At 43.7% G+C, this 27798-nt stretch overlaps 1 protein-coding gene and 1 long non-coding RNA gene across 9 annotated transcripts in view; one reads left to right on the plus strand and one right to left on the minus strand.

Annotated features, from left to right (window-relative positions):
* AFF3 (ALF transcription elongation factor 3) overlaps nucleotides 1-27798 on the minus strand; it is a 339923-nt gene that overhangs the window by 85373 nt on the left and 226752 nt on the right. For all 6 annotated transcript variants that reach the window (XR_010826790.1, XM_066984090.1, XM_066984089.1 and 3 more), the window contains one exon: nucleotides 15442-15493. Coding sequence is in view for 5 of the 6 variants with exons in the window: in XM_066984090.1 (XP_066840191.1) it covers nucleotides 15442-15493 (52 nt within the window). In the remaining variant the exon portion in view is untranslated. The remainder of the gene's footprint in view (nucleotides 1-15441; nucleotides 15494-27798) is intronic.
* LOC106035714 (uncharacterized) lies at nucleotides 6374-12149 on the plus strand. Of its 3 annotated transcripts, none has more exons than XR_001206931.3 (4): nucleotides 6374-8986; nucleotides 9163-9289; nucleotides 10288-10431; nucleotides 10847-12149. It is a non-coding gene; the product is annotated as an uncharacterized lncRNA (long non-coding RNA). The 3 variants fall into 3 exon arrangements; XR_010826800.1 differs by having other exon boundaries at nucleotides 6374-7209; nucleotides 8754-9289; XR_007158331.2 differs by having other exon boundaries at nucleotides 6374-9289.

The following is a 27798-nucleotide window of genomic DNA, read 5'->3' on the forward strand; positions in this document are numbered from 1 at the left end:
GCACTCCCACTCCCTCTCCTTTACCATCAGTCTCCTCCCATTCTTCCACAGAAACAAACATCACATATTTGGTTCCTTGTGCGACGAAGCCTGTAGCTATAATTATAGATTTTGCAAAGCTTGCCAGAGCTGCCGCAGACTTTTCATGAGCGCTGCCATGTTAATCTGCTGGCAACTCTGGGCTACGCAGCACAGGATTGACCTGTTGCTGGTTTGCTCCTCAGTTTTTGCCTAGCACAACTCTTTTGGATGGGGTGGGGAGGCATGGTGCTCGTTCTTGTGTTAGCCAGCAGTCCTGGGAATAGAAATCGTAGCCTCTCAAGTTTAATAGGACTCCCAAGCCTATCCCTGAGCTGGTTTGCCACTTTATTATTATTATTCTTTCCCCTCCTTGAATCACTTCAAGCAGGGTGATTCATGACTTCAGCACAGTAAGTAGCTGCTAAGCAAAGATGAAATCCATAATGTTCTGAAAATCTTCTTTAAAGCCCCAGTTCTGCTTGCAGCTGCCCAGAGTGGCTCCTTCCCACTCATCCCTGTCCGGGCTGTGCCTCGCCTGGCACAGAAGGGACACAAAGCCACGCAGCACAGACAGTCAAGGGGCAGAAAATTAAATGTAGGTTTTCTCTTTGCAGCCACCAGCAAGCATGTCTCACAACCGATCTCTCTGGCTCCTCAGGCTGCAGGGGGCTGCATCCTCACCCCTGAACGTGCATCCTGGCACCCTGGTCAGCACCAGAGAGCATGAAAGCAGCCCTCCTGGCTAGGCTGCAAAGAAACGCTGGATAAAACCTCTCTTGCAGTTGCATTGACTGGAGCATTTCACAGACAGGGGTAAAAAGATCCCCTGAATGGATCTGTGCAGATCTGACAGGAGTGCAGAAGTGCTTTGGGAAGGGTTTCTGCATGATTTTGGAAGCAGGTAATTTCAGGAATAATTATGTCTCCTGGCTTACCCGGGGAGGAGTGGTTTGCTGTGTGTCCCATGCCAGGTTGTCTGGAGATAAGGGCTATGCCACATCCCCTGCTGGCAGCACGGCTTGCAGGAGGGTTTTCCCTTAGCTTTCACTTTTTGTGGTGGGCGGAGAGCCCACAGGAAGAGCTGGAAAGGTCCCACCAGCTCAGTGGGAATGTGCCCATGGCATGAACCTGCTAGTTTTAGCGTTAGGAAAATAATATGGGGATCTTGGTCTTTTATTGTCTCCAATAGCTCATTCTACTTGCATACTCTTTGGGTACAACCCTGTCTGGGTCCACCAGGACACTGGGTACAGGACAGGTTTTAAGGGGAGCACCTGCCCTTCATTTTAGCAGGCTGGGACCTTGTTTGTTCTCACCTTTGAGGGGGGACTTGCTATGACAATTTCATCCCACTTCTTGCACAAAAACACAGGAGAGACCCAAACCTTGGGTTTAAGAATGTCTTATGACTTAATTTCTTCTTAAATGACCCAGACCAATGTGAGCCCATCTCCTCCCATATCTAATTACTCTCACTAGCAGGATCCTTTGACCATCGTGGGTCTCAAATTGCCCGGCTCCCAACACTGACCTCTGCACTGTGTTATGCCTTTGCCTACAAGGCTCTGGAGCCTCCTGGCACTATCAGAGCCCTTCCCCACGACCAAATAACATAGACATCACGCAAGTCACCACTCCTTCTCTCACATCTTTCCCTCACAGGCAGCCACTACGTGGCAGTGCTGTTTAAGCCACTTTTAGTGTTTCCTACTCTTGGCTTAGACCACCACAGGTGGCTGTGCAATGAAGCAGGTTAGAAAACTGATCCAGCTGGAAAGTAGCACTCTTCCTTATCTATCTATCTATCTATCTATCTATCTATCTATCTATCTATCTATCTATCTATCTATCTATCTATTTTATTTTCCCAGGTCATTTGTAACCTGCATGCCTTTTCTGAGCTGCTTCCCCAGGGGGAGGGAGGCAGTGCAGGGTGCGGTGTGAGAATGGGGACAGGACTGAGGGGGCAGCAAGAAAAGGGCAAATCTGCCAGTGAGTTTGTTTTCACCTGACGTCTTTTACTTCTTTCTGGGGAGATGCAGAACTCAACCTGAGCAAGGTTTGTGGTGGCTGCAGGAGCAAGAAAGAGACTTCTGTTTTGTAGCCACACTCCTCAGGGACCTTGCAGAGACCTCAAGAAAGCACACATGGACTTTGATGGTCCTAAAAGCTCCTTGACATGGGGATGTGGAGTGCCTACCACTCTTGTATTTCCCTAAAATCCCTAATTTTGAGAGAGGGAGAAGAACTGTGTACTTCATCTTCCAGTCTAGGCGGAAGCAGCTCTCAGGAGGGAAAAGGAGAGGATTTGTCTCGATTTGTTTGGAGTGCTAAACTGAGCCAGGCCATGTGGGGCTGGACTGCAGCCTCAAGTGCCAATCTTCAGATTCCAAGCTGGTACATCCAGCCGCTGACAGCCTTGAAAAGGTGATCCTTTCTGGGCCAGCAAGTGGGTTCAGATGACAGCCAGGGCAGCAGGGAGAAATGTACAAGTATTTTTCAGTGACATCATTCTATTTTTTCAATTAGCTTCTCATATTAAGTCCTTTAATAAGCGTCTTTCTTCACCAGGATGCAATGCAGGTTGCAACTCACTCCTTGCCTGGAGGTGTCACATTCTACAGATGAGACTACTGATTTCTTACTCACACTGTTTGAAAATACAGCCATGTCTGACTGCGTATTTGTGTGACCCTTTGAGTTGGTAATGGCTCCATTTCTGAGTGATGGGGGAATGCGATTCAGTTGCAAGTTTACCCTTCCTCCCTGGAGAAGCAGATCTGTTACCTGCAATGAAAGGCAGTTAGCAACTATCTGGCAATTTTAATTCTAGCCTATATTGCTCCCCTCTCCTGGAGAAAGTGAGCTGTTGTAATTAAAAGTAGTTAGCAGTTCTGTAGCAAGTATAAATACTTGCGGCCACTAATTACAGTCTGCTCTCTTGTTCCCCTGCTAGAGAACTTGGCTGCTCAGCTTAGGGAGAAATATCTGCCCTTGGTTCTTGCTAACAGTTTTATTGTGACCCCATTTAAGCTCGTTCATGAATCCCCATGGAGGGTCATGACCCATAGAAAAACTCTTGTTATAGAAATGGCTTTCTCTGATTTATTATGTTTCTAATACGCTGGCATTATCTTTGTAACAATGTAAGCAAAAGGGTGGTACTTAGTATTGTGTCCTGCCTGCACTGCTATTTTTGAATAGCTTCCTTTTGATTGTGATATTTAATTTGCATTTTATTTTACATCATTAAGAACATTACTGAGGCCAGCTCACCATCCATCAAGAAAGAAAATGAGAATATGCTATGCATTCTTTATTATTCCTGGAAGTAAGTGACTATGCTGGCTACAGAAATTAGGGATAAGAAATAATTTTCAAAGTTCAATGCTGCTGACAGAATTTAAAGAGCTCCAAGAATTACCACTAAAAAGTGCTCTTGATAAGCGATTCTCCTGATAAGCGATTGTGCTAGACTCTGATGTGTTTATCAGTAATGAGTATAATCCTAAAATTTCAGTTCCTGGAATCAGTGGGCTTACTCATGGAGGGAGGGTCTCCTCAGTATGAACAAGGATATTGGAGGCCAACCCACAACATAATAACTTTAACTCTGAGTAGGAAGCAGAGGAGGAAAAAAAAATCACTTAGGTGGCTCAGGTACTTGGGCTTGAGAAAGTAGCCACAGTACATTTGATGGATTACTCCGTTTCAGTACATCAAGAGTTGTAAATTACAGGATACCGGCTGGTTAGACTTCTTCGTCCCACACCTGAATTGGTTATAGATACATTTAGGGCAGAGTTTCATTGATCTGCCTATAGTTCATTAATCATTCATGAAAGATCCTCGCTGTACCCTAAGACTACTGAAACAAAGCAAGTTTTCAGGCAGCAGTAATCATGTTCAGGTTCTCAATCTCCAGAGATTGCATGTCCTCTCTCCATCTTTTATTGCAGTGAGCCGGAGCTTGGGAACATAATCAGCAGATATTCAGGTTTCAGTGTGTGTGTTAAATGAGCTACCAAAATTACTCAAAGTGTCACAAGTTGCAAGCTGTTGTTGAAGAGAAATCAAAGAGGAAGTTAAATACTTTCATAGTAATTGGGGCTGAGCAGCGAGCTAGTGCATTGTAATTGGGACTGAGCAGTGAACAGAATGGGTTGAATACACAGCTTGAGCTGGAGATCCAGGAGTGTTAAGAGTGGTCTCCAGATTTTTATTTTATTTTATTTTATTTTATTTTATTTTATTTTATTTTATTTTATTTTATTTTATTTTATTTTATTTTAATTTTGTTTTGTTTTGTTTTGTTTTATTTTATTTTATTTATTTTGTTTTGTTTTGTTTTGTTTTGTTTTGTTTTATTTTATTTTATTTTATTTTATTTTATTTTATTTTATTTCTAAAATTAGTTGGAACAGAATTCATAAACTGCTGGGTTTACAGTCATTTTTGGAAAAGAAGCAAATGACAACTAATGAAGAACGTTCTGCTGGACTTGGAAGAGTGTCTTGGACACACTGCAGGCTGATCATGGATGCATTTTCTTTTACATTGCCCAGGGCATGATTTGGCAAATAAAAGCCAATAAACTGACCAATGGCAAACTCAGACATTTTGTCTTCCATTTTTTCTTGTCCTGTGGAGTAACCACTGTTATAATGAGAGGGCTCAGTTATTGGCAGTTGTGTGGAGTTATATCAGTACAGTAGAGATTTCACTGAGGTGGTGCAGGTGTACATAAGGTGAGAATTTGAACTATTTCTTCTGTCACAGTGTAGCAATACTAACTGTCCATGCATGATAATAAATTGCATTGCTTCCAGAGCATCTGGGTTGTCTTCCTTGGGTCACAGACTTTCCCCTGGAAAGACTCTGCAGCAAGCCATTTGTGCTCTCAGTGAGTATCTCCCTTACTAACAGCCATCCACATTGCTCCAATGGATGTTGCTGTGTATCAGACTGCAGCCAGTGAACTGCAGATTAACTTCCAAGCTAGTGTTAAGGAAAGATGTAATTCCTGTATTCTGCCTTTTGGCAACCAGGCCAGAACAAACACTTTCATACTTCTTTCATGTGTCACTCTTCGTATGTCTTCCACATTGATTCTATTTTAATTTCTTAATGTTTCATTTGTTTTTAACTTAAATGCATTTTATTCCTAAGTTAGTGAAGCCATTGAGAAGTTTTGTGAATGGCATAACCTGATTGCTTACCATAATTTGAACCATGGGTCTCTCCAGAGCTTTTTTCTACTTCAGATCTGGGAGCTGTTGTGGACCTAGGGCAAAATCCTCGATAATTGTTTTAGTGTGAATCCACTTTGATCCAACCACTCACAAGGTTCTTCACTCTCGTATTAAGATTTGAGTTTAGCCCAGCTTTGTTTATAAGCACCTTCTTGCATTGGATGCTATACCTTTGTCTGTGAGATGGGGCTGTTCAGCCTGGAGAAGGGAAGGCTCCAGGGAGATCTTACAGCAGCCTTCCAGTACCTAAAGGGGGCCTACAGGAAAGCTGGGGAGGGACTCTTTGTCAGGGAGTGCAGTGACAGGACAAGGGGTAATGGCTTTAAACTGAAAGAGAGTGGTTTAGATTAGATATAAGGAGGAAATTCCTTATTATGAGGATAGTGAAGCACTGGCACAGGTTGCCCAGAGAAGCTACGGATGCCCCATCCCTGGAGGTGTTCAAGGCCAGGCTGGGTGGGGCTTTGGACAGCCTGGTGTGGTGGGAGGTGTCCCTGCCCATGGCAGGGGGTTGGAACAGGGTGATCTTTAAGGACCTTTACAACCCAAGTCATTCTATGGTTCTATGAATTCTCTGTGCAGACAGCTTTCACTCCAAGGCACACTTTCCAAACATGTTAGGCATCCTTCTCCATTCTTTTGAAACTCTCATCAGCTTTCAGCATTCTCTTTGAGGAGTGCAGAGCTGCACCCTGCCGCAATGACATTCCCACCAGGACTCCACACAGAGGCAACAAAACCCCTTCAGATCCATAGACTTGCCATGCTTAACGCCTCTGCATCCTCGTGGCCAGAGGAGCTGCCTGAGGAGTCCAGTTCAGGCAGTTTATCCTAAGTAATTTTTAATGTGCCTCATCTCAATGAAATACTGTGGACTCCACAGTGTTCCTACGGGTTTTGTTTTGAGGATCACTTTTCAGTGTGGATTTCTAAGGGATTTAAAAGCACTTGTTAACTGTAGCGTGAGTGTTTCTCTGTAAATTTGCAATGTAAGTCTGTGAATGTGAGTTTCACTGTCTGGTTGATAATTATTTAGGATTTACAGGCTGTAAGACTTAGAAGGGTCTCCCTTCTTTCCCCTTTTGGAGTTGGTCATCATCAGAGCCACATCTTTTAAGAAACCTTAAAACCCTTTCTGGATTTCATGATTTCTCCAGGCCTTTCAACACCTCTGTATTCATTTTTCACCCTGGGGTTTTATTATTATATTTTTTGGCGTACATTGTTCTTTCTCCTCTGCTTTGCCCATTAATCCTTATTAATCTTCAGGGGCAGCACAATCTAGTGACTTGAACATGGCACCTGGGATCGAAAGACCCAAGTGCTAATCCAGGCTTTGCAGCTGACTTGCCATGTGGTTTCAAACGAGCCACATCTCAGCCTCTGTCTCCCTGTCAATTCTACGAAGATAATAATTCTTGCTTAACTGTACCTAAATACCTCTCAGGAGCATTGCATTAAGTAGTTAATACTTGTTAAGTGATTTGGATCTCCAAATTACTGTAAAAGCAGCATGGGTATTAACAATTCAGAGAATTTTATAAATCTGTGAATGTTGAGTCTTCTGCCCTGCATCTGTTCAGATTTCTCCTGAATGCTGCCTCTTAAAAGCGCACAGGGTTTCAAGACAGAGGAGTTAACTTTAATCTTTTTCAGTGGAGACAAGGAGAAGGTCGTTTGTGCTTTACATTGGTACTTGGAAAGTCCTTGATACTTTACATTAATAAAATGGTTAATTTTCAACAATTCTGGAGGAAGGTCTCAGTCACTGCAAGCAAAGCAGTAGTTACCTTGGAAAACTTCCATTGTCTCCAAAGTAGTCTTCTTATCTAGGAACAGGCCCTGTTGCTGAAGTACTGTTAACACTCGGGATACCTCAGGAAAAATGTCAGTGTTATGCCACAGGCTTTACAGGATTTACTGGGGAGTCTGAGAGGTCAGTATTAAATGAGATTTTTTTTTTTTTTCCAAAAGCCCATGTATGTGAAAATGGGGGGGAATACCAGCCTAAGTTCCATATATAGCAGTAACTCTGCCCGGTGAGGTGCTATGTCAACTGTCTATGAAGCATTTGTTACTACCCAATTGGCAGTGCTTGGATTGTGCTACGAAAAAAAAAAAAAAAGGAAAAAAAGGAAAAAAGAAAACAGGGAATAGCATCCTAAGATGATTGAAATCAGTAGCTAAACTCCTATGGCCTTCAGAGGAGCAAGATTTTATCCTAGTTGCAGGAGGAATTGTAGCAATGGTTCTCCAGTCCCTTTTATTTAAATACTAGTTTTGATGGATGGGATGATGGCTCATTTTCCTTATTTTTTTCATCACGTCTAATGCTGCTGCTGCCCCTCTTATAATGACATTTTATTTCATTTTCTTTTCTTCATTCAGTTCTTTTTTATTCCCTTAACCCCTTTCTCTTTTCATGATCCTTTTATTTTCTGACATGTTCTCAGCTGCCTCTGCTTCTGCTGTCACCCATCCCCATGCTTCACATCTCCTTCCCACAGCTCCTCATGCTGATGAGACATCCTGCTGTATTGGGTTTATATGGCAAGGTTTTGGTAATGGGAAGCTGCAGAGGTGGCCTCTGTGAGCAGAGCCCATGTCAGATCAGAGCCAGCTGAGGCTGGCTTCAAAAGGGACCCTGGCCAGAGCTGAGCCAGGGAGTGACACTGGTTGGACCTCTGTGAGAGCAGGTTTAGGAAAGGAAAAAAAAGCTGAGAAATGTGAGAGAAGCAGCCCTGCAGCCCCTAAGTTCAGTGCAGCAGGAGGGCAGGAGGTGCTCCAGGCACGCAGCAGCAGTTCCCCTGCGGCCTGTGGAGAGGCCCCTGGTGGAGCAGGCTGTCCCCCTGCAGCCCACGGGTCCCACACGGAGCAGATCTCCACGCTGCAGCCCGTGGAGGAGCCCCCGGTGGAGCAGGTGGATGTGGCCTGGAGGAGGCTGCGGCCCATGGAGAGCCCCCGCAGGAGCAGGCCCCGGGCCGGAGCTGCAGCCCGTGGAGAGGAGCCCACGCAGGAGCAGGGGGTCTGGGGGGAGCTGCCGCCCACCCGTGGGGGACCCGTGCTGGAGCAGTTTGCTCCTGGGGGATGGACCCCGTGGTACGGAGCCGTGTGGGAGCAGTGCTTGAAGAGCTGCTGCCAGTGGGCAGCCCCCGCAGGCTCAGTTCGGGCAGGACGGCATCCTGTGGGAGGGACCCCACGGGGAGCAGGGGCAGAGAGGGACCGTGAGGGAGCGGTGGAGGTGAAGTGTTAGGGACTGACTGCAGCCCCCATTCCCCGTTCCCCTGTGCTGCTTGGGGGGAGGAGGTAGAAGAGGGTGAATGGGGGGAAGGTGTTTTTAGTTTGCATTTAGTTATATTATATTAATCTCTCTATGCTGAGTCTGTTTTGCCCATGATAGTAATTGCTGAGTGATCTCCCTGTCCTTATCTCAACCCTTGAGTCTTTTCCATCGTATTTTCTTCCCCTTTTTCCTTTCAGGAGGTGGAATGAGAGAGTGGTTGTGGCGGAATTCAGCTGCCCAGCTGGGCGAAACCACCCCACCTGCTAGCAGCACCCCATCCGGAGCTGAACGCCCAAGGGGAGTGAAGACGGCATGGCTGTGGCCGGAGCTGTTCCTCATTGCTCTCCTTTCTGCTTCCCTTGTGCTGGTGCTGATGATTCCCCAAAGCTGGGCTGGTACTAAAAGCTCACAAGCCGAGTGGGACAGACAGGTACAGCAACAGAGAAACCATGGGGTGGGTTAAGTAAGTACATGCCCTGTGAGATCCTGAATGTGTCAGGGGTATGTTCTCCTGTTACAGCCTGTAATAGCAGTGGTATTACAAACAACCTTAATTTGTGCTCTAAATTATCCATGGCTGTTGGTTATTTAACTGTCCTCCTGCAGGCACGCTGCAGTGAATTTTCCTGAAGGCAAACAGAGGTTTATGGCCACTCTTGTGAGGGGAGCGGGCTCAGAGGTGGTGGCTGACTCCAGCAAGGGCTCTTTCTGCGGCGGCAGGAACTGCAAGATGGTAAAACTAATTAACTGAGTTTTTGCAAATGCTTATGCAAGGACAAGGGAAAACAAGCCTGGAGACATAGGGGATAATCCCTCCTTATGCCCCAAATCAGCAGGCACTGCCGAATTAATTGCATCAGGACATGTTCCCATTGCCATCGTGGCAGATGTTCACAGAGGAACTCTAGATCACCACATGAAAAAGCAAACCAGAGATTTCAAGAAGACAGGGTAAAGGAAGACACATAAGGCATTGAGGAAGTGTTGCCTTGGAAAGGGCGATACCAGCAGAAAATGGCAGACCTACAGGATTTACTAGAGCTATAACTTAGTCACAGCATCACCATGAAGAGACAAGGAAGATGCCCTTGTATTTTAAACTTATTTTCTAGTCTAATTTTAGAGGTGTGCATGGAGATCAGAGTGTTGTGTTTGAATTTCCCCAGATTTTGCATACTCCCAAGAGTCAAGCTGATCTCTAACCTTTTTCACTGTCATTTATGGTGGTGGTGTTCAAATTTAGAGCTTGATCTTGCCTGCCAGTGCATGACAGACATTGAATCTGATATTGTAAGATAGGCAGTGATGTGAGCCAAGTTTGGCAGGACAAGACTGAGCTCTGATTTTGTTTCATCTGACAGTTTCAGTGAGGCAATCTTGGTCTTCTTGTCATGCCTAGTGGAAGTGCAAATTTAGATGTCACAGAGATTTTAAAATCAGAGCTGGCAAACCACAAAAAAGCTTGGCTCAGCTGGCTTAAATCTTGCTCTGGATTTTAGTTATGTTGGATACCAAAAGGATTGCCTCTCTAATACAGAGGAAATAATGGACTTATCTGAGTTAAGTAAGGCTGTTACAAAGGCTATTCCTCTGGTCTGAAAATGCACTCACATTGTAGTGACAGAGGGCTGAGCAAGCCATTTGGATTAAGTACAAAAGCACCTGAGGTTCCAGCCATTCCTCAACCCAAAACTTAATTTTTCCATTTTTGCTTATCTCTGCTTTGTGTAGTTTCGGTTGCAGTCAGACTCGCACGTGGGCAGACTTCATGAAGTAAGTTTCCCTGGCTCAGTGGAGTGAGAATCTTCTCATCGGAAAGATTTTTCTTCAAGTTTATCAGTCTACTTTTTAAAGTCAAGTTCGTTTGCAGCAAAGGTACGGGTTCCATGCTTTTTTTTTCTTCCTCTTTTTTTTTTTTCTTCCCAGGGCTGAGTGTTCTGATCTCTTTTTTTTTTTTTTTGCTCATTTTCACTTCTGATCAAGCATCAAGTATTGCACCGATGAAGGGGTGAATAAAAGGGAGCACAACACTAAAATGACTTAATGTGGTTAAAATATTTGGACACGGCATATGTGCATGCAATTAGCACTGACTAAAAATAGTTCTAATGATGAACAGGGCTATGCAATGGCATCCTATAATTTGCCTAATCTAGCTGCTCTCTCTGGATGTACCTGGCTCTGCTCTTCGCTTGGCTGATCTTTGACATCAGAAAGAGCTGTCGTAACAGGGGAGGTCTGATGGAAAGAAAGCTTGCAGCCACTTTGCCTCTTTTTTAATTTCTTTCAGAATTCATTGCAGATTCCTGCACATTAGATGGAATATTAGATTTCATATGCAGAAGAAGTGCTTATCTGGACTCTGCTAAAAATTAGTCCTTCTGGAAGAAGGTGTATGCCTGACTGTTTCAGGGTAATTTGTAACTTTTTGTTGATTGTTGGTCCATATCCAGAAATTTGAAGGAAAAGTCCTGCACCTGATTAAAGAGATTGTCCTTAAATACATTCTTCTCACTTGTTTCTGGCTACCATTGAAGCACAAATTTAGGACTTAAAAAGTCATTTCCCAATGCTACTTATATAGGAACAGGGCCATGCTGACTGCCACTGACCATGGGGATGGACTTTTGCCCTGTTGCATCAGCAGAGTGGATTTGCCTGACAGACAGCCGTGCCAGAAACGTGCACTTCCCACGCTGAGCCCTGGCATCCCTCAGCACATATGTGATGGGGAGGAAGCACAAGCATGGATGTCCCCACTGGAGCTGTGGGTACAACTTGAATAAGTATTGAGATCTCCATTTCGGCCACTACTGGAGCAGTAGAGGAGCTAGGATGTGCCCCCTGGAGCAGCAGCCCGCCCTGGCTGTTCCCAGGCTGTGACGGGTGGGGAGCAGCCCTGGGAGCCCCCAGGGTTGGGTGGGCTGCCTTGTTCTCCAGGGCTGTGGGTTAGAACATGCTCCTGAGACTTTTATTTCACTGCACCAAAGTGGTTCCTTGTGAACTTCCTTGAGGCTGCTTTTCCCTTGAGGTCCCCCACAGTTGGCTCTGGCCACCCTGCAGAGGGGACGGGTGAGCTCAGGCTGCCTGAGGTCCTGCAGGGATGCCTGTCCCCCTCCCTGTCCCTTCAGCAGGAGGGCAGCAGCTCCCTGGCAGACGTTGCCTTCTCTCTTTCTTTTATGCAGGGTGCGAGCAAAACCCTGTGCCTTATGTGCTGTGGGGGTATTCAGCCCCCATCTTTACCTGCTGCAGCCATGGGATATTAAAAAATGAAGAAGAAGGACTAAGGCTCTGTCTTGCCTTTTGAGATGCAGCAGGGGCTTGAGTTTGGAGCTGCGTCCCTGGGAGGGTGTTCTGATTGCTTCTTCAACTTCTGTTTATACAATTTTACAAAATTTTGGCAGGAATCAAGAGCACATACCAGGGTGTTGGCTTTTATGAATCTCATGGGATGTGAAAGTCAAGCTGACTGGATGAACTTTGGTTACATATTCCAGACAAGCACAATGACTCTATTTATTCAGACTTGGCAGCCAGAACGCAGATTGACTCTGTGGGTAATAAATTTTCACAGCCACAAAACTTCAGTGGCAACCAACCTGATCCTGCACAGAAAAAATGCATGCAAGGAAGCAGACTCGGGCTGCAAAAATATGTTAGATTATTATTCCATGTATGTGTACCAGTCAGTTAATTTTTTTGTCTATTGATTGACATGAATTACACAAATGGATCCAGGGATCTTTTTCCCCTTAAAGGAACTACTTGCTATTGCAAAATTTTCATATTGTAAAAGGACAAGTAGGGGGAAAAAAGAGAATTGTTCATGTTACAATTGACAATCTCCTTTCAATATTTCACCCAAGACTGATTTAAGTTATCCAGTGACCTCTACAGAGAAGAGCAGGGTATTATAATGGGGGCAGTTTCATGTGCTGTGCCACACTTCAAGGAACCAAAAGGCAATAACCACTACAATTCAGTACTCTGAACAATCTTAAGTACAATTTTGACATCTTCATGCTACAAAGCTTCAGATGCTTTCTGGGAGAGATGATGATGAAATTATTACCTTATGTGTTATAAATCAAAATGAATTGGCTCTTTAACTTGCAGATTTATGTTAACTACCTTGGTATCTGTTAATTGCTTGCTCTTCAGATATTGATTGGGGATTAAAAAATATATTTTCTTCAATCTGTGTGATGTAAAATATGCCAACAGGAAATTTTCCCTCTGCATATTAGATCCTAAGATCACTGCCTGTAAAATTAAAACGATCAGTTTAAATGGATAAACTATGCTCATTAAAGAGGAAAAATACATTTATGTAATTAAAATTAAGAGACTAATATGTGTGGATAATGTAATTACTGTGGGCACACACACGCTCAGCTCAAACCCAGCCTCTTTTGCCTCTCCTGGGTCTGTGAATCTTGCTACCTTAATTGCTGGCACGGAGGGAGCGTTTGGGATCCCGAGGCTCTGAATCAGGCGTCTGTCTCGCATTTGGCCTCCCTCGCCCATTGCTCACATAATGTGGGTCGGGCACAGCCCAAGTACCGGCCACAGGGCTGCTATGGCACCTGTCCCCATCTGCACCGCTGCAGAAACTTTCCATTTCTGCCTGGTGATTTCAAATGCATGCACAAAATCACCTTCTGAGTTTTCCACATCTTTTCCCCCAAAATTCTCCACATAGGAAGTAGCAAAAAAGAAAAGCGTCCCAGCTCTTGCACAGCTCATCTTCAGTTGTTTAAGAAACTGGACTACTTAAATGAGTACAATTGCTGAAATGCCAATTAATTCAGTAAGGAGAGTATGGGAATCACTCATGTACTGTTCCTATCCCTTCATCTTTGATTTCCTACTTTCTTGCTCCTGAGTTCAGGAAGCAATCTGAGATTAAAAAGCCTCAGAATTAAAAAGTGAAAAAAATGGGTTCTTCCTCTGACATTTAGGTACGTATCCATGTAATAATCTGTGAATGTGTTTGGCAGTGGGGGGGGGGGGGGGGTCTGTGTTATTCTTTTTTGGGGCCTATTTCCTGTTAGGTAGATGAAAACATGGTCTTTTGTTTAGCCAACAGGCACAATCGTTTAGGTTTGCTCCTTAAGCAAACTTGCAGGTCTAAAGTGAGGTTCTGCAAAGCATTTTGTATGGCCAGAGGCAGCCTGTGCCCCCAGGAGCTTTTTATCTGTACAGCCAAGTTTGAAAAAAAAATGTGATTGGTCCATTTTAGAGAGAGGGGACTGCCACAAGGTAATTGCTGAAGGCTGCTGACGTGATGACTGGTGCTGAGCAATGGGACCTCGGCTCTGCTGCTTGCCACGCTGGTGGCAAATGCTGCCTTGGCTCTGGGGTCTTGTGGGTGGGAGCACAGAGGAGAAAGCCCTGGGTGGACCAGCTGCACCTTGAAGCTCTGGTCACTGAGTGAAGACCTGGCAAAGCACACATAGTGAGGAGCTACCCAAGCATGGGCTCTGCCAGCTCCATGCTGCTCTTCATTAGAAGAAGAACCCTACCTCGCACCCTACCCAAAGGACAAGCTGTGCCTCCCCATCGTTGCCTCTCCCCTTCCCCACCACCCCGTCCCCCCCTGCCAGCACCACCGTGTTGCTGCGTGCCCTTGGTAGTCTTCAGACATCCCTTCTTGATCCTCACTGGACTTTGCCCTATGCTGTCTGTGTGATGTATTTTAAACTATCTAGACAAGCAGGAAGAGTAATTAAATGTGAAGTGTTTCAGGATGAAATGCATTAAACAAAAAGGAAATTGTATAAATATGTAAATAATTGAATTCATGTGCTGAATCTTCTCAACACAAAGAAGCTTGCTCAAAATAGATGAAATAATGGTTTAATATAAATATGAAAAGGCTTTGACTTACCTGTTGCTTGGAATGTATTGTAAAATATAGACTTCTAATAATGAGAGTTAAAAAAAACCTGGAAGATTTTCAGGCCTACATACCTAGAGTTATTTGCCTAAGGCCCGGAATTTCAGAAGTCTAAATAGCTCCAGTTACCCCTGACTGAAATAATCACATTTGAAGCCATGTTATATCCTGGTCTGGAGACACCTGCGAGGCAACCAGGGGCAGTGCCTCCCTCACGTGCTCCGGTGAAGGCACTGGACATGCATTTTAATGCAAGGAGAAAAGGAAGTGGCTCTTGCCCTCTCACCCGCACCAAATCTACACCAGTATATTGAGAGAGACCTTGTGATAGTACAGCTTTGCAACTAGGGACTCAGCCAGCCATGCCAAAACCAAGATCCAGCCCTACTCCAGTGATTACAGAATAATTTGGACAAAATGTGGCAGTGCTTCAAGGAGAGAAGACCCCTACGCTGACAAAACTGATCTCTCCTGGCCCATAGAAAACCTTGGGTGAAGAATCTGCTCCCAGGCAGGCATTTTGGTGTCTTTAAAGCCCAAGCAAATTCCCTAGTGGCTCTGTGATGAAGGGATCCAAGAGCCCATCCAAGGCTCTAGGCAGGTCAACAGCCCAGGGGCTGGTCCCCCAGGCCCAGGTCGTGCTTGAAGGATTTGGCCTGAAGTCTTAATCCGAATTCCTGTTTCTCCCCTCCTTGGCTGCTCTTTAAAACAAAACAAAATCCAATCAGGAGGAGACTGATACAAAAACCTTCTGGGTTGCATCAAGGTAATAAATCAAGACCCCTGCAGAACATTCCCCACAAATACAGCAGTTAGCACATGCAGTCTGGCGCAGAGCAAGAACATCTGTTACTCCATTTACAGTACTTTCATGTATTTTGATAACCTTGATGTATATTTTGAAAAAGCATTAGCAAAATATTTGCAGTAGCTCTGTCTCGACGTGAAACATGCTACAAGTTACATGGTTGTTGTCTGGTTCTTACCTGGTCGTTCTCTTCTTCGTCGCTGCTTAACTTGAGGTCATCTTCTAGCATTCTGGAAAGCAAGCAGCAGAATAAGTTAATAATTATGATTTACCAAAATGTTTCAGATCTCTGAGCTACTGTAAAAAAAATAGAAAGAAATATATTTTATGCCAGGAACTCTGTAGAAGTGACAATGTCTTTATATTTTTTTCTTATCCATTTGCTATCAACTAACTTCTTAATTTGTTTCCTACTGTTAGTGCCTAAGGGAAAATGTTTACTGGAGTAATAATGGATTTTGCAAAGATTATTGTTATTACAATCACTGACAAACAATTTTTGCATGCTAAAAATAATATTTTTGATGCTGACAGGTCAGTAGTCTCTCTGAAAGGAAAATTTTGCTCCATTTGGCTTTGAGCTTACAAAACAGAACTAGATATTTACACTGGCAGTACTGCAGCACAAAATAAGATTCACTGATGTTTCCCAAAGGCCATTTTTACTTTATTGCCTGTTTGATGTAAAAATGACATTGACTGAAACAATTAAAACTAAAATATATTGTCTCAGTGCACAAGAGTATGCACGAGGAGTTCACTGTCATAGAAAATAATGCATCTTTTCAAAAGGGGATTTCATCTTCCCTTCCCATATCCTTTCCTCAACTTGTTTCAACTGTCTTTCAAAAAAAAGCAGTTTGTCTTTACCTCCATGCATTTTTTTTTTACAAGCTAAGGTTAAGTAACCATCAGTTAAAGGAGCTGAAGAGGTGCAAAGATTTTCCCCACTGCTTGAAAGGTCTTCAAGAACGGGACCTATTTAAAAAAAACGCCTCTGTAATAACAATAATCATTCAGAAAGTTGCTAATTTTTCTTGTGTTCTGGGAAAAGGGAATCTGTAATTTAGCCTCAACTCCAGAAGAAAGCTTGGGGAACAATTTAAACACATTCTGTGATGTGGGTGGTCCCCGGAGTGTAAATATATCAAGAAGACATATGTAGTAATTTCAAACCACCTCCTCGTTCTTGTGCCTGGATCTTCCAAGAGCGTGCCTGAAAAGCGTGGATCTTAAATGGGCTGCCTGGCATGCCAGGTCTTAAACGAGCACTGAGCCCTCCCCCAAATTAGTAGCTGTTGGCACCATGTGCAGCTATATGTGCAGTCGCTGCGGTCACAGCTGTGCCCCTATTTCCCTGCAGCACCTTCAGGAGGACGTAGGTGTAGGAGAACAGAACTGGGGGCAGAGAAGGAACTCCTACTCGCTCACCTCTTAAAATCTCATGTTTCGCTTTTCCCCACGTTTACTTCTACTTACGCCGAGATTTTTCCTCTGTAAAACCAACAGTGCAAATTCAACAAAATCTTGGTGTGATGCGGACATCTCAAGTATGAAAAGTATATAGGACACCCTTCAAGCTGACAATGTTTCAGCAAGGCCCTCCTGGGTTTTATTGGGAAATATGTCCACAGGCAGGAAAAAACTCACTCTACCATCTCCTTAGTCAGCAGAAACTCTTGTGACTGTATGGATGCAGCCACAGGGCAAGCTAACGTGAACTGCTGAGCAGTTGGCACGTGGTACAGGTACCAGCGACATAGGATTCATCTTGTAGATGCTTAAATAGAAAAAGTTTCCTATAAACACTGTAAGATCTACCCTGGGTTTGGATCCTGACGCTTACAGGGGATCTTTTCAAAATAGCAACATTATATAGATACTCATTTTTTTCTGTTTAGGGCATTCCTGAGAAAAATAGTGTTGGAAAATAGAAAGCACAGATCTGAGATTTGGCATTATGTAATTAAATGTGGCGAACACTGCATGGATAGTTATTTAAGCAGAGAGAGATCTGCTTATAGTGTGAAAAGCAGAGAGCTCCTGATGCCACTGCCCATGCTTCCTTGATTTTAGGTGCTTGTATTCCTGCTAGAAATGTGGTACTTCAGTACATTGTTTAAGATTCAGCAGGTTAGCTATTCTCCCATATAGAAGTTGAAAAACAAAAGCTTATAGTGAAATATTCTAGGTAGCTCTATGTATTTATTACTGTCTGGCTTTTTGTATCAACATAAAAGAGTGTGTACTGTGAGCCTGTGGCTCGCTGGTACCATAAGGCTTTGAAGGCTCCAGGTTGAGTGGAAGTGCAAGCGGAGTTAAGGCAAGACACAAGACATGTATGCAGGGATCATACACAAAAGGAACAAGAAACCACAGTGCTGGCCTATCCAGCTTTCCCTGCTTGTATGTTTTAGCCTGCCTTTATTTTTCTTGTCTGTTTCTCATTTTAGAAGCATTGCTTTCCAAGAAAAGCACTGCCTGCCTGGGGCTCGTGGCCCCTCTTGGAACTACTGTAAGTGCACAAACAATCCCCAAATGCTGGCGATAGGAAAAAGCAGGTCACCATAAAACGCTTGCTCGCTTGCTTGCTTTTTTGTTTTTCCCTAGAGTGGGATCAGGCCCTCCTGATCCCTGTGTTTGTCACAAGGATGTGTCAGGTTAGGAGAGCTTGCCATACGTAGAGGTCTATCTTGAAAAGACAAGACATGTTTTCCTACCACACAGGAATGACGCCGGTGCCTGAGCTGGCTCCCAGGCTGCTTTCACTGCCAGGTCAGACCCTGAGCACTGATCTACAAAGCTGTGCCCAGAGCAGGACACACTGTCACTGGCGACTCCAGCTTCACCCCTCATCAGCCCTGGAGAGCAAGGCTGCCTGGGCAGCTTTCAAAGCCCAGGCTGGAGCCCACCCTGGGGGAGGAGGAGGTATTTGTTTTAGAGGCATTCTTGTTTGCAGTAAACATCCTAAACGACCAGACTGATTTTGAGTCCAAATGCTTTTGAGGTACAGCTTGACAACTCACCTCCACCATGACAATGATGATGGTTAAAATAAAAAGCCCACAGCTGGACCAGCAGACCCCACTTGAGGAAAGGGGAAGGACAGGAGAGAAAGAAAATACTTCAAGCTAGCAAGAGATGTTATGTTAATTTGTGCTTTATCTGAAAAGCACTTTGGCAAAGATTCAGCAAAGAATGAGAGTTGGTGCATCTTTGTTAGCAGAGCACTTCAGATCACATTTAAATCAACCCCTGCAAGGACCAGATTTCTTTATGCATGCTGGCAAACCAGTGCAATGACAGGCAGACAAACATTCACAAGCTAATGTGCAAACATAGCCTCTTTAACACTGCCTCTCTATAGCTATTTTATCTAACAAGTTTTCCAGAATGTGTCAAATCCAGGCCAGCAAGTGGCATCGTCTATGGGCTTTAAGATTTTTTTTTTTTTGATGTGAACTTGGCTTTGACATGCTGAAGTACAGGTAAATACAACTTCATAAACAAAAACTAGAAAAATCGAGTGGTGTTGGAATCATCTCTGAAAAGCACACACCATGTAGGGCTTCTGCACTTGAAGAGAGCACGTACGGATCCCAGTGGTCAGGAAGTTACTTTGCAGAACCTAATTATATATTTTTTAGTGAAATCTCCACGAGGTCACGAAGGTTGCGAGGGGAGGGAGTCTCGGGCGGGAGCGCTCTCTGCTCTCTAATTAATGCATCTGTTCCTTTATCTGCCAAGAACGTAACAGGTAGAGTCATAATGAAAGGAAATGAGGATGAGTTTGGGATATTGCAAAATGCCGCAGCAAGGCAGCTGGTTTCTTTCTCCAGTAACCAATTACAGAGTTTAAGCCAGGGGTGCTGTGCCACTTGGTGGGAAAGGAGAGGATGAAGGGCTACGTACAGTTAGTGGAAAATAGCCAGAAAGCCTTCTAGAGGGCACCGATATCCATTTTCTGCCAATTTCAATGTGACCACGTGTCTAGATCTCTTACATAGCTTCTCAAAAAGCCTGACCTCTTTGATCTGGGGCTGCTCACTGCATTGACCCAGTAGGCTGTTGTGGGGGGGGGGGCACCTGGTCCCACTGCTCATCCTAGCTTGTCAAAGGGGCAGGAGACATTCCTGGTCAAAATTACCCAGGGTTTGGGATGGGGGAGAGGGGCATGTTCAAATTATAGGGTTAAGCTGAGACTTGCAGATTCGCTGTTTTGTCTGTCTTTCTTTTGTCCCGATTTGTTGTTGTTGTTGGAAAGCCAAGTCCTAAGCAAGGATTATCTTCAGACCCAGCTGGGGTCCAGGGGACCGCAGGAAGACATCTAGTTTCCCCTCTTGGAAGTAACATCAAAGTAACATCAAAGTTTCATGTGTGAGGGTAGAGCCAGGGCACAGGTCAGAGACTTCGGGGTTCAAACAAGCTGGAGGAGAAGGGGTTGCTGCGGAAGATGTTCATGGTGCGATGTCTGGCAGAGGTGGTCCTCATCAGACAGTTTGGGAATCAGCTGTGACTTTTAGCATCTGGAGCCCGATGCTGTTATGACCCTTCTAGCAAAGTCCTACTTATGAAAATATCTGTTTTCTTTCTGGGTTTGTAGCAATGATGGAACTAATGTGCAGTTTGCAAGGCCTAAGATTTGCAAAAGGGTTTGGGGTCTGATTCCATTTCATTCAACACCAGTGGGGTGACGACACTGGTAGTCACTCTCCACATCTGCTGGTGACCACAGAAGAAGCAGCAAGCCTCACACCTTGCGGTTTACATCGATCTCTTGATACATTTCACATTTCTTCGCCTGAAGAAGTCTTTCCTTCCCCCTTGCAAATTACTTACTGAAGTGTAAAACTCTCAGAAAATGCCTTGGTGGTTTTGTTTAGTGATTAGAGAGATTGCCTTTTGGCTTGCAAATCAAAGGGCAAGAGAAGAGGCTTCAAGAGAGGTTACAAAAAGGAGGGGGGAAACTAAGCTACTATGCTAGACAGGTTCTTCATGACAATTCTGATAATTAGAACAAAAAAAATGAGATGGGAAAGGGAAAAATATCAATAGTAATTAAATCATTAACACTAATGCTTTAAGAGAGAACATGCCAATGCTTTGCAAGCCTGGGGCACAAATGTGTGAATGTTGTGATTGTCATTTAAGTAAATTCAGCAGTCACCATCTCTGCAATTTGTGAAAGATCTCATGAATGTGTTAATCTGATCAAGTATATTGTTCCATTTTAATGCTAGGCAGCATCTCAGTCAGAATACCATCTTTATTAAGGACTTTTGTGATTTCTGCTCATTATGTAGGAAAGGGATTTCGGTAGTGGAAAAATACCTTGATTTTAAGTAAAGAGGAACCCCACAAAGCAAAGAGCTGTGATGAAATATGAAAATCGGAGAAGTAACTGCTCATTCAAGTTTATACCACCACAACATTTCAGATCAATGAGACCGCTTTGGGGCAAATTATCTTATTTTTTAATACATAACATTGACATTTTGTTTTCTTTCCAATAAATGCATAGTGACCTTTCAAGAACTGGGCATTAGTTTCGATATTACGAGAAACCCAGGAAGAAAATAGATATTCTTCTAAGTAGCGGTATGCTGGAAGGCTTTCAGACTGGCTCCAGCTGTTTAAAGTCACAAATGATGCACCCATATAAAGAGAAGAAAAAGTATTTCTTCACGTTGTAGGAAGATGAAGCCAAACTTTCCTGAAAGCTCCACATTATGCAAGACCTCAAACTCTTGTTCCCAGAAAAATAAGAGATAATGCCAGGTGGGATTTACCTTTCCTATCCAGACTGTGCTCTTATGTTACTGGGATTATTTTGGCTAGGAGTACTCACATATGTCGTATGACTTACACACTAATAAGACGAATGTACCTTCATTTTCTGTCTCTCTTTGCTTGTTTTCTAAAAGATAAATAGTTGCAAAAATATGTCTGGGGGCTTCCTAATAAATTAACAGGTTTCCTTCCCTACAGAAATAAATAAATAAAAGGGGAAACTAATGTTGCATTGATTACCTTGGTTACCTGAACATAACAGATGGGTAGTTATATTTGCTACTTATCTAAAGCCAAAAGAGGTATTTCAAATAGCCTTGTTTACTAATGCTAAATATAGGAGTAGCTGTTTTTATACAGCAGTAATTTCTGATTAATTGGATTCTGATTACCAAAATTAATTTTCACTTTAGTGTCATAGCTGATGCAAATGTTTCACTTTTAAAAAGTTCATGCATTTATATTATTTGAAAAGTGTAATATTTATTCCTGTTTTATACAAAATAAAGTCAAAAGCTTATGTATTAAGGTAAACAACTAGATCAAGAGGATGTTTTATAAATGGTGTAATTGAGCTTCCAGTAGGTTTGTAAGGCCTCTGCAAGCACTGCTTGCAGCATCTGAAATTCAGTTTGAATATATGATGTTTAAATTGTAAAAACCCGTCAACAAACAGTTTGTATAAGTTCTACTACACAGAAACATGTAGGAAAACATGATTATATAGGATACTGTCAAGCCTAATTAAAAACAGAGGAAGAAGGCCAGTAAAATCTGGCTGGTGAAATATTAACGTACTTAATGCTGGAATGAAGTATATATATCAACGTGAGATTTAATTCTAGAGCGTACAATTTAAATGCCTGAAAAGCCGACCCAGTCCATAGAAATAGAATTAGCAATTCCAATAAAAAATGGATGCTCTGAAGGAGAAGTTTTCGGTCCTTGGCTTGAATCCATCTAAGATGGTCTACACCACTCTCCAAAACCATTTAAACCGGTTAAATGCTCTGCTAAATTCCCATTACACCGGCGGTCTCATTAGAAATGCAAGGTAGTCCTCTCTGAGTAATGCAGCCATTACTCTCTCCTGTGAGCAGAAGCTGAAATAAGGCTTCTGCAACTTGCACGAAGCTGGGTTCATCCCTCCACCCCCAGGGATGTCCCCAGGAAGGAGGGGATGGGAGAAAATGCTTTACCATGGTGTTACACCCTAGACGTGATACCTGCTCCTTCCTGAACTCCATAAAAACTCATGGTGTGTGCCATTACTGCCAGTGTAGATGGTTCCTAAGGGCTGGCATGGAAAGCAGAGCCAGAAATCAAACTGAAGAAAAGAATAGGAAAACAGATCGAGTTGAATCACACAGTGGAATTCCTATCTCCTTGGTGGGGTGGGAGGAAAGCGTCTCACAACCACACGGCCCACAGCAGCTTCACCAGCATGGTGCTTGGGCAGAGGGTCCAAACTACTTCCTTAGAAATTAGAAATTCTTTTGAAAAGTGAGGAGAAGAACTACTGTGAGCCCACTTCCCGAGCAAAGAAGCCACGTTAAAATGCACATATACTTAGGGAGAGGGAAAAATGATGAGCTACTTAGTGGCTTGTGCCTAAGCACCAGCCTAAGAAGCCCAATCACTCTGAGGACTTGCCGAAGTTTTATGTCTAATCATGCTCTGTGTGATGGGAGGAAACACATTTGGGGAATAAAAGTTCTGAATGAGCCGCTCGCAATTTTCCAATCCATTTCTTGCCTCCTTGCCCCTGCTCCTTCCAGGCTCTCTGGGTGTGATTAGCAGTTATTTGCTAACTCTATCTCTCTGATTTCCTAGCAATTTTGGATGCTGCCATCTACAAAATATTAATTTCAAATGTGAAATGAAATAAGAGTGCATGAACTGTGCTGCTGCCGTGTGTGTCAGCTGTTGTGGCAGAAATCTTTGGGAATTTATGTGTCTGAGACAAAATTGCCGCTGCTAAGTCTTCCCGCTGAAGGTGCAGTATCTGATTTTGCACTTGGTGATTATTTTCTTATGAATAGCCTCTTTCTGCCTAATCCCAGCATAATAAGCATCTGTCCTCATGCTGGAATCATCATCCCACACATTTTTATTCTCTTGCTCCCTTTTGGATGACTGCAGTCATCTGTAAAATGCTGACCGTTCATTTAGCAGTGCTCATAACTGAGGCTGCAGTGGTGTTTATTCATCTCGTGCTGGTTGGGCAAGGGAAATGAGACTGTGTAGGTTAGAGGTTCTCAAACTTTGTTTGGTCAGGTACCGCTGCATTGAAATGAGAAGTCTTGTATCATCAAAGCGATGGGGAAAGCAGCAGCTCCTTGTCCTTGTGCTACCCGCTGCACACTGGAGGCTCACACAATCTCTCTGTGCCAGGGCATCCTGCTGGGTACAAGCTTCTCATCCTGCTCACCTCCATCTCTGAAGCATTTTCAGAGTTGCAGCTGCCCAGGACAGAGTCCCTACTGAGAACAGGGGAGACAGAAGAACTTTCCTTGTTCCAGGATATAAAAAGTTGGGTTGGTTTCCTTCAAGCCTCCTTCCTTTAAGTGAGGCGGAACTATTAAGTTATTCAAACTGTTAGATAACGTGTTCAAGCCTCACTGCTTCTTGCTCAGCCATCCTCCAGACATTTTACCATTGGTGAATGTAATTTCCTTCTATGTCATAGCTAACAATGCTGTATCTCCAACTCATCCCTGTTCAGCTGCTCCCAGAGATGCTCCTTGGGCCAGGATCCCTCATTGCCATGACATTCGGAATGGCTTAAAAGCCAAGATTCCTTTAATTTACATTTAATTGATATTGCATGCTGTACTTTTTAAAGCCTTAAAGGTCTATTACAGCTTCATTAGTAACTTTATCAGCTGAAGTTGCCAGCTCCTCACAGAATGAAATCAGCTTTGGTTGATAAGAACATACTTTTTTTTTTTTTTTTTCCCTTGAAATTAAAAAAACGAATGGCAATCATTACGCTCTATCACTCAGTTCCTTCATGGAATTAAAGGAACCCTACTTGGCCTCCCCAAAAACTTTGTGTGGGATAGGTGCCAGGCAAGCTGTCTGAAACCTTAAACTTTCCTCCTTGGCCTACAGCACGACATGAACTGTCTCCTGGGGTTTCCCCTACATCCCAAGGTGCATCACAGGCAGCTCTCCCCCAGATTTTACTAGCTAGTGGTTTTGATGGCTACAAGGCAGCTTGGAAGCTCTCAGGTTTACGGATATTTGTCTATGAGGTAAGTGATTTTTAAAAAAAATTAAATCTAGACACTATTCAACTTCCTATCTATTGGTTTCTTTGCTTTTTCTCTTACAAAAAATATACATTGAATCTACTATTATTAACAACATCAATATTTCCAGCTGATAAGGGGCTATTGCTAGAATTTCCTTATTTCTGTTGTTCTTTATGCACTTAAAGAACGTCTTTAATCCCATTATCTTTGAACTTTCCTCTGGTATCCTCCGCTCCTTTTATCTGTATTCTGTATTTTATAATTTCTCTTTTAGATTGATTCTTATTTTCCCCTTTCATGTTACATTTATTTTATATTTTGTCTCTATTGCATAGCCTGCTCTTTCAGTACTAATTGCTACTTTTATTTCACCACTGAAGCTGAGCTAGCTTGCGGCAAAGCTTTTTTTTTTTTTTTTTTTCTCCTGGTTGTGGAAATGCAGTCTTGTGATAACCTAATAGGCTCTGATTTAAAAATTCCAAACTTCTACTCAGGTCATTGTTTCTAGTATTTTCTACCTCAGCTGTTTCTGGTCAGTAATTTCTTCCACTGCGGGACACCAGCCCTCCTGTGTTGGGACTGTCCTTTATTGGTCAAGCTTGGATACAATAAAATCAAGATCTAGTTCCCATGCAATGTTGTGCTTCCCATCCAGCGACTGATTTACCTTTATTCAAAGCAGAGGTGAGTCTATCTGGTGAAATGTCCTCAGTGCCAGAAAAGTGCCACAGAGACCATGCACAGCCTTTATTTTATTTTAGTGGCCGGCCACACTGGACCTCTTGTGGCAAACTGAGACCTTGGGTATTCACCTGCTGCATCTGCCTTTGCTTCACAGACCGGTGCTGATGGAGCAGCTCTGTCCCCCGCTGTGACTGGAGCTGGGGGCACAGCAGAGACCAGAGTGTGTCCCCCAGCACCGAACTGCTCCCTGAGCATCTAAGGCACGGCCACTAGCACTCCAGCTGTGCAGTGCCAGCTCTGCAAAGTTTCCATGGGCTACCTTCACTCTTTTTGTCCTTGTTCAATGATGTTCTGGCTCTGGGCTAAATTAAAGGATTGTTCGATGGCCCTAGCCAGAGCTTTCCATGTAAATGAAGGTTATGGGAGGGCGTGAGTGGGCTGGTTTGGTCTCTCCAGGTGGCGTATGGGTGACGGGCAGAGACACAGCAGAGGTGCTGAGCAGCAGGATGGGAACATATGGGATCTATACCTTCCCTACACCCCAGCAAGCTCCAGCCAGCAGCAGCTTGCTGCTTGTGAAAGACACAACAGGACCCCCAAAGTTTTCAGCATTTCCTTTCAAATACTTCTCCTAGCCATTTCCTGGAAGGGCACTGTATGTATTTTGCTCGGTCCCATCTCCAATACTTATGGCTTCATTTAGTTTTAATATAGTTATAAATGGGCTGTAGCGGCCTGCTTCTTTTAATAACTAAGTAAATGAAACCCTGTCTGTAATAATAAATGAACCATCCATCTGGGAGGCCTCCAGTAAAAATTTCAACAGGTATTTATTGCTCCTTTATGTAAACAGTACTCTGGACAATACAAGTGATTATACTCTCTGTCAGCCCTGTCAGGAAGGAGACAGTATAGTTTTGGACAGGGTCCCACAGAGCACACACTGAATTTACAGGTTTATTTGACTAGATGGAGACAAAATGATTAAAACAAGCAAATAAAGAGACAAGAACCTGGTTGGCTACCGTGGAAGTGAGCAGGCCGTTTCATTTAAAGATAGGGTCCGCGAGGATAAAATATGGAAAATAGACGGGTCTGTGATGCAACGAGCTCCTTACCACCCCAAATACTTCACAGCCGCCCCCCAAAAACCACAACCAAGTAAAATGCAGAAGCAGAAGGAGTTTCACTGTAAAATTGGCACTTTATGGAGACATTAAGGTATGTTGTGCCCATGCAGGCTGTCACGATTCAGGAGGAACAGTGCTTTGGGAGAGTGCTCCACCACCAAGCATCCCCAGGGGCCTTCCCCTTCCCTTATGGACACTGGTGCCCACATGCTGGAAAGGGCAAGAGCATGACACATTCAACTCAATGAAATTTTAATTAAAAAAAAAAAAAAAATCTCATTGCCCAAACCATCTTCATAGCACTATTATATTCTGGTTCCTAATTACATACTGTTACATTCCACTGTTGTTGAAATAATACAGTGCCAGAATATATTGTCAAATAATTAATTCTGAGTGTGGTACCAGGAAAAAAAAAAAAAAAAGAAAGAAAGAAACAAGGGGTAGAAAGACCTCAGAGTCCATGCATGGCCAGACTGATGTGACCATTTGACACTGAGAAGTGGGTTGTAGAGAGCTCTGTACATTAAATATGAAGGGGCTGAGTGCCTGCTGTGATTTTTGTCAGAATTTCCAGCCCTCTCTTTTTCTGCAGGAGCAGGCTGAAATGTCTCCCATGAGTAGGTGTCTCAGTGCCTTTCATTTGCAGCCAGGTTAGGCATAGGGAAAAATCAGGTTTTCCCTTACAGGGCAGGCTACAAAAGCAAATCAAAGCCACCAGCTGAAATGCCACGTGGTGTTTTGCCACGAAGTGTGAGTGAGCCGTGGGTCATGGCACAGAGCTGAGCCCAGTGTGCCTGGCCCAGAGACAGGGTAGTGCTGCTCACTGATGGGCCACCTCCATGTCCAGGACACTTCCAATGTTTTTACAAAGCTTGGCACACGAGCAAACTTACTGGGAGATGGTACATTGGTGATGTTATTCTCTTTTCTCCTCTCTGGTTCCACTTTGATCACAAGGTGCTGAGAGGGGAGAAGGTGACCCCAGCGGGGCAGACCCCTCTGGTCCATAGCACTCCCACCAAAATACAGGAGGAACGCTGACAGGTCTTCCTTTGGCATCAGTGCTTCTGCCTGCAAAATGCTTGTTTTATTTTGAGATAACCCCTTCTGGGAGTCAGAATGGGAAATTCGCCTTCCTTAGACATAATCTACTTTGGATACCACAACAGCAGAAATAACCCACTGAGACCTGCTCCTTTGGGTAGGGGAACGGCTTTACTCCCTGTGTTCAGATCCTGCACATGCAGTGCAGAAATACACCACCTGCCCTGCAATATATATAAAAAAGAAAAGCATATTTTTTCCTTAAAAACACGTTTTGGACAAAATTATGAAGTTAGCTCTCAAATAGTAAACCACGCTATATCTCCTTTCTAATGTTTCTTTTAAAATATACACCAGGGAACAACTCTCATAACTCACTTGACACATACTATCTTATGAGTTATAGGGCGGTCTTCTACGCACAGAGTGCGTGTTGCACTTCTACACACCGTTATGAATTTTCCATCCCTCATCATTCATATTGTGTCAGAATATCTATTACAAACTCCTGTTTGCAAGAAGGGCTTCTATTTTTCCCCTTTCATTTTATCACTGCTCTTAAATTTTCTTCTGGACACCAGCCTGGCATGCTGGCAATACCATGCTGGCAGTTTCTGAGAAAAAGTT

This window comes from Anser cygnoides, chromosome 1 (assembly GCF_040182565.1).
Source record: "Anser cygnoides isolate HZ-2024a breed goose chromosome 1, Taihu_goose_T2T_genome, whole genome shotgun sequence".
In the NCBI taxonomy this organism is placed as follows: Eukaryota; Metazoa; Chordata; class Aves; order Anseriformes; family Anatidae; genus Anser; species Anser cygnoides.